Here is a 7,089-nt window from a genome sequence, read left to right as displayed (position 1 = left end):
GTTAACATAGCCACTCCAGCTCTCTTGGTTATTATTTGGATGGTATATATTCTCCGCAGAGATTGACTTTCAGTCTCTTTGTGTTGTACCCTTTTGTTTTTTATATTTTTCGTCTATATTTTTGTTCCTCTGTTCCTCCTTTACTGCCTTATTTTTTTTGGCGGGGGGAGGTAGGAGCACAGGATGCTGGGTGGGAGGGAGGATGTGGGTCCCACTCCTTTCTTTGGTGCTGTGTGGCAGTGAGGCCTCAGCAAATCCTTCTCCCTCTGGGCTTCGTGCTTGTCCCCCCACCTCTCGCCCCCAGTGCCCTCACAGAGACCCTTCCTCTGGCCCAGGCACTGCTTCTGCCGCCCCATTGGTCTGATAAGTATTTCTCCTCTGACTCAGCCTTACCCCGGTAGCTCCAGGCTCCCCTCCTCCAAGCCTGTGTCCGTTCCCCATCACTGCCCTGACCACTCTCCAGAGCCCCTCCGGACACAGTGCCCTGCAGTGTCTTCTGTGCATCTGGGTTCTCTGGCGGTTTTCTGCAGGGGCCTGTCAACAGGTGGGATCTCATTCCCTCCAGTAAACTCCGCAGCCTGTTTTATGGCCCACACTCTCTAATCAGCCATGAAAGCCCCCAGCTGCCTCCCTGTGCAGTGGGAAGTCTGTTAACAAAAGATTAATTAATGGGATCCTTAAGCTTTGCCAAGGGGCTCATTCCCATGGAGCGTGCCCCCCCCACCCCTTACCACGGCTGCATCTGTTGGGGCCTGGCCTCCCACAGGGGCCCCAGTGGGCCGGCTGTGGGGCTCAGGGCAAGTCTTCTTCTGGGGTGCTCAGCCCAGGGGTTGTCACAGACACCTCGTCCCTGAGGTCTGCCTGGAGGAGGAGTACACCTTAGAGCTATTGTCCCAGGGAGAAGTGCCGGCTTACCCCCGTTAGGTGCTTTCCCTGGCCACCAGCTCTCTGGGCCAGGCTCTGAGCTGAGCAGGGTCAGGGGTCTGCTTCTTGGGGGAGCAGGGCAGGATGGGATAGGCAGACTTGGACAGGAACCCTACGGTGTGATGTGTGCCTATGGGGATGGAGCTGTAGACAGGGGACTTCCCAGGGTGACGAGCTGGTCTTCTCAGAAAGGAGGCCGCAGCTCTCCAACAGCTAGGATCAGGGAAGGAGGTGGTGCTCTGGGCTGAGGGACCGGCAGAGGCACAGGCCCAGGGTCAGAAAGGGTGGAGAGCAGCCAGGAGCGGGTGGGCTCTCAGTAGCCTTGTAGTCAGAGGTTATACCTTCAAGCCAGGGCCTTGGGCTGGACTGTGGCAGAGGGAAAGGAAGGGACGGGCCCCAGGGTGGCATGGCTCAGACGAGGCCTGCCAGACCTGTAGAAGGCGGTGGGTGCTGGGGACCCCCAGCTCCGAGATGCAGCATCAGGAAGCTGCGGAGAGGCCCTTCCGGGCTCGGGGATTTTGCCCGGGCTTCCCCACCTGCCCGCCCTGTGCAGTCGCTGCCCCACAGGTGTGGGGCCTTCCTCGCCCTCCTCCCTGTCTCCGGGACTCCGTGAGGCGGGTGAGGGGGAAGCTCCCAGGCCCCAACAGGCATCTCTGCCTTCCAGACGACGCTTCTGGGGAGAGGGGCAGGGAGCAGAGTCCGGGCAGCCAGAGCGGTTTGGGAACAAGAGAGGGGCTGGCAGGACCTGCCACCCACAGGCAGGAGGCCGAGCGAGCCCTCCTCCGGGCCTCGGGTTCTTCCCCTGGAAACCGGGACGAGGCTCCCACGGGCAGCGAGGTCCCTTGGAGGAGGGATGGGATGGTGGCCAGAGCGGCTGGGTGGGTGGGAAGCGGGGGCCCCACGAGCCCCTGTGCACAGCCCCCTCCCTCGTTCCACATCCAGGCACGGAGTTCGACTACACCGACTCGGAGGGTGAGGTCAAGGTGCGGAAGCGGTCGCCTGCCGGGCTGCTGCGGCCCAAGAAAGGACTGGGGGAGCCAGGCCCCTCCCTGGCTGCTCCCATGCCCGGCCCCCGGGGCCCCGGCCCTGCCAGCCCCGACAAGGCCAAGCTGGCGGCAGAGAAGGGGCGCAAGGCCCGCAAGCTGCGGGGCCCCAAGGAGGCGGGCTTCGAGGCGGGGCCGGAGGCCAGCGACGACGACCTGTGGGCACGGCGGCGCAGCGAGCGCATCTTCCTGCACGACGCCTCGGCCGCGGCCCCGGCTCCCAGCAGCGCCGCGCCCGCCGTCACCAAGCCCAGCCGCTGCGGCAAGGGTGGCCCTCTGAGCCCGCGCAAGGACGCCGGCCGTGCCAAGGACAGGAAGGACCCCAGGAAGGTAGGGGCTCGGCACCAGTGGGCCACGGGAAGGGACCCCGGACACCAGGCCCCGCCTCCAGCCTGGCAAGGCGGCTCCAGTATCCACCGCAGGGTCGGGGTCGGTCCTGACGGGAGGCGTGCTCGGACCTGGTGTCGGGAAGAGCCAGGATCCTCTCCCTTGGAGGCTCTTCTGCCCCCGGCCTCAGAACAGCACTGTAAACACAAGGGACTCGCTAGGACCCTGGGGGAATGCGGCTGCCGGACGCGGACGCGGGAACGCTGCAGTCTGAGTGTCCCTCAGGGGGGCCTCTGACAAGGGGCCCGCGGCTGCCTGGCGAGCACCATCATTTTGAAGTAATGATTAGCGTGAGTGCTGTTTCAAGGTCTTCTCAGGAACTGTCATGCGCTCCATGACAGTGATTTCTGCTGGTGACAGAGTCACAGGCACTCCTGGTCCCGTTGTGATTTGTGGCCTCCACTCACACCTGGAGGAAGATCCTTTCTTCTGAGGTTGGTGAAAACAGAGATGGGTTTTTTGTTTTTCCCCATCCAAGTTCACAGATTCCCCGAATTCTCCAGTGGACACCCCAGGTTGAGAACCCTTCTTAAGAACTCTGTAATGATTAGCTTGATTACCCTTTTTGCAGTGGTTGCTAGGAAGCTCACGGCCAGTTGCTCCCCCTTTAGGTGGCTGCATTTAAAGCTAACAGCCAGCTCTAGGCAGCATCTTCTGCCTCAGGCCTCTCCACCCCAGTTCCTGATGGAGGATCAAACCTCCGATGACAGTGACAGTCTGGAGAAAGTCATAAAAAGCGCTGAGACGTGGCATTGATTTCCTGGTAATGGGTGGTAGTGAGGAAGGGACTACATCTGAGTGTCATCCGCAGGCACCTTAATTTGTGCTCACCCCTCGTTTCCCCATGGGTAAAGCCACCGCTGAAGGTGTTTGCGGGCCATGAAGAGAAGGTGCTGGAATGATAAATAATAGTGATGACAATAATCATGTCGGGTGGCCCATGGTGGGCCCTAGGCGCGTTCTGATCACTTTACCACATCCACTTAATTTATTGATAAAGGACAGCTTGTTTCCTCCTCCCACAACACCTCTGAGACCACCCCAAGCCGGCGCTGGGCTCTGTCCTGTAAGGCTACGCCCTGCTTCAGATGCCAGTCACAAGTCCAGGCCAGCTGGACTTTGGCCAGCCGACTGTAAATCGGGAATTTCTCTGACCTCAGGTTCAGTAATTCACTAAAACGACACAGAACTCGGGTCAGGCTATCACTGCACTTAGGTTTATTATAAAGGACACAACTCAAGAAGAGACGCATGGGACAGCGTCTCGGGGAGGAGCTGGAGCTGCCATGCCCTCCCCAGGCCACCACCCTCCGGGCTCATCCCCGTGTCCACCAACCGGAAGCTCTCCAGACTCCGTCGTTCTGGGGTTCTTATGGGCGCTTCATCACATGGACACGGTCGATTATTAACGCAGTCTCTAGCTCCTCTCTTCTCCCCGAGAGACCGAGGGACCAAGGGTCTCCTCCTCAGAAAGAAAGATGCTCCCAAGACCCAGGGAATCCCAAGGAATTTGGGAGCTCAGTGTCAGCTGTCAGGGCAGAGGTCAAAGATAAATATCTCATGTCACAGTCGAGCCCTCACGAAAGCATGTGAGGCGGGTTACTCTGAGGAAGTGCACTTTACAGGTGGCTCTGAAACCTGCCCAGGGTCGCAGCAGCTGATGGTCGTCAGGGCTGAGCTTTGAACACCGGGGCCCAGCACCAGAGCCCCGGCCTCTTTGGGCTTTTTCCTTGGCAGCCTCTCTGTTGGGACTAGAGGTCCAGAGGCTCACCCAGTCAGCCTTCTGAGGATCCAGGAAGAGGCTAGAACAGAACAGGTTGATCATCAACGGGAGAAGTTAGACGTTATACCCCATCACGCCAGGAACGCTGCTCGTATTTTTTGAGATACACCTCTCATCCTGTTTTCCAGACTCGGCAGTGTAGCTCGTGCATTTCCATATGCTGAGCTTTTATTTTACTTTTTTTTAAATCAATATTTGTAAGTGCTGAATAGCATCCGACCATCTGGCCAGCCCATGGTTTTCATTACCTCCTGCCATCGACCGTGCCGGCTGTCGCGATTTGGTGGATGATGGTATTTTGCCATCGTAATCAGCACAGCAATGAACATCTCTGCTCTCTGCACAGAGTTGGTCATGTTCAAAGTTCTTATTTTAAAAAATAATAAGGCTCCCAGAACGGGCTTTCTGGTCAATGGGAAAGAAACAGTTGCCATTTTTACCTGATTAGAAGAGTCATTTAGAAGGTAATGAAAATCCGCTTAGAGATAACTTTTTTTTTGCTGGCATCCTCCTGCCTTCTGCATACAGCTGCAAAAAACGAACTGTTTAATAACAGACGCTAGCGATAAAAAGAAACGCAACCATGTTAAAAACATTTCTTCAACCGCCAAGATGCCTTCTGATTTCAGAAATGTGAATGGGGTTAAAACGTGCATCAGACACAGGAAAATACATTGCGTACATGTATGCACACATATATATTTTCCCCCCAGAATGGGGATTAAACTGAATACCTTTTATCCCTGTAACATTTTCCATTTTGTCCCTCTGAATGCTGTTTGCTTTGCATTTCACTCATCCGACACGGAAGCCGTGACTCCCGCTGTTGTCATGGTAACGTTTGCCCGGCGTTATCTTTTTCTGTCCTTTGCTCTCCACCTGGCTCTGGTCTCTCGGCTTGGGGGTTTCGTGGTAGGTATATCTCTTTTAAAAGCAGAACGTGACCCCTCCTTCACGGCCACCACCCACCGCCCACTCTGGATCCTGCTGACCACAGCTCGAATCTGCCTTTTACACAAACTGTCATCATTTCCGTTTTCCCATGACAGAGCCTCTTCCTCGGAATAGGACTCTGCGCCGCCGTAATGGAAGCTGGAACTGCTTCTCTTGATGCGCCAGCATTTCCGCCGCCAGTTGCTGGACAGCTAGGTCATTTCCAGCCCTGTGCTCTGATAGTGGGGCCGTATGCGGTCCCCGTGCACGCCGACCAGTTTCCACCCCACCGGCGAGGGGGCCACCCCGCTTCGCCTCGCCGGGGGGCTTCGAACCGGCATGCATGTGGCAGCCGCTAAACAGTCTTCATGCCCCTCCTGGAAGCAGCCTGTAGGACTCACCGGAACCGTCTTTTCTTGTGGCATCATTTGGAAGAGCAAAAAAAAAAACCGGAGGCATCCTTAGGGTGTGGTTAAATGAATTGTGGCCCCCACACCATGACACATGGGGCAGCTGGTCAAGATTAAAAAAAAAAAAAAAAGCTTCCATTATGTGTATCAGACATAGTGGGGGAGGGGGGTTTGGAAAGTGGGACTTTTGGTAAATTCCCATGTGTGTTTAAAAAGAAAATACCGTGTTTGAAAATACACTGTGTGTGCACAAATGTGTCTGCACAGCCTTCGTGCTCACGTGAGCGGACGTGCTTACGGAAGGTTTCGGAAGGGCACGGTGGGCTGCTACTCCTGGCTCTAGTTACCTCCGTCGTCGGTAGGGTCGTCGGGGAGGGGCTCGCGTGCACAGGCGTGCTTTAGAAACGCCTCGTGTGGTCTTTCTGCCTTATTTTAACAGGTACTCTACAGTGGTGACAAAACGAGACTGAAACTAAAAACCCTTGTGTGGGGAGGGGTGTGGGGGGACCGAAGGCCTGGGCCTCCCTGCCTCTCATGCTGCCTCTCTTGCTTCCTCCCCAGAAGAAGAAGGGGAAGGAGGGGGCGTCGGGGGCGCCGCCTCCACCCCGCGCGCCCACCCTGCCCCCTGAGGCCCGGGCCCCTCACGCCGGCTCCCCGGCCTCTGCCAAGAGGAGCAAGGCCAAGGCCAGAGGGAAGGAGGTGAAGAAGGAGGTGAGGCTCGCCGCCCCCAGACGGCTGGGTCCCCGCAGGGTCCCCGCAGGGTCCCCCAGGCCAGGGCGGGATTCTTCGTTCAGTTGGCGGATGGGTCCTGCCCGGGCGTGTCCCCCTTTCCACACGCTGCTGGCCCCTGGCCAGGCTGTTCTTCCTCACCCCACTACGTGTAGCTGGAGACGCTGCCTCGGTTTCTCCAAGGGACCCGAGGCACCTGTCATGGTGATGAACACCACTGAGCACAGGCAGGGTGAGGGGCCCATTCTGTCCTCCTGCTGGGACCCCCACTGCACACGTGGCCGAGAGCACCGCAGCCTCACTGAGCCCGGGTTTCCAGGGAGGGTCCCCAGCCGGGCAGGACACGCGCTGTGTGCTAAGCTGTTGGTCTGCTGCGCTCTGTCCCCAGAACCGGGGCAAAGGGGGCGCAGTGAGCAAGCTGATGGAGAGCATGGCCGCCGAGGAGGACTTCGAGCCCAACCAGGATTCCAGCTTCTCCGAGGACGAGCACCTGCCGCGGGGCGGGGCTGCGGAGCGACCGCTCACTCCCGGTGAGTGCCCTTGGTGCTGCATGGGTGCCGGCCCGGGGCGGGGCAAGGGGCACGCACGGCCTGAGATGGGCACCGGGAGGGGGCGCAGTCCCCGAGTGCACTGACACGGCCCTTTGGGCTCCGGCCGGGGAGGGGTCCGAGCAGGGTCACGCAGACTCTCTTGGGCCTTGGTGAGGAGTTTGGCACGAGAAGCTGCGGTCGCACTGGCTTCGAAGTGAGCTCTCTGACCGCTGCCAGAGAATGAATCGGAGGGGCCCAAGAAGGCAGGGGGTCCAGGTGGGAGGCCGTCGGCAGGGGCGGGATGGTGGGGGCAGCAGGGGTGGGTTGAGTGCCTCAGGAGGGAGAGCAGG

General features: G+C 58.5%; 1 protein-coding gene across 1 annotated transcript in view; it reads left to right on the top strand.

Moving 5' to 3' along the window:
* TNRC18 (trinucleotide repeat containing 18) overlaps positions 1-7,089 on the top strand; it is a 90,596-nt gene that overhangs the window by 60,028 nt on the left and 23,479 nt on the right. The window contains exons 20-22 of the mRNA XM_023532763.1: positions 1,867-2,297; positions 6,042-6,191; positions 6,598-6,739. Of these exons, the coding sequence (XP_023388531.1) occupies positions 1,867-2,297; positions 6,042-6,191; positions 6,598-6,739 (723 nt within the window). The remainder of the gene's footprint in view (positions 1-1,866; positions 2,298-6,041; positions 6,192-6,597; positions 6,740-7,089) is intronic.

This window comes from Pteropus vampyrus, unplaced genomic scaffold, assembly GCF_000151845.1.
Source record: "Pteropus vampyrus isolate Shadow unplaced genomic scaffold, Pvam_2.0 Scaffold90, whole genome shotgun sequence".
Lineage (NCBI taxonomy): Eukaryota > Metazoa > Chordata > Mammalia > Chiroptera > Pteropodidae > Pteropus > Pteropus vampyrus.
This window is presented reverse-complemented; position numbering and strand designations above follow the sequence as displayed.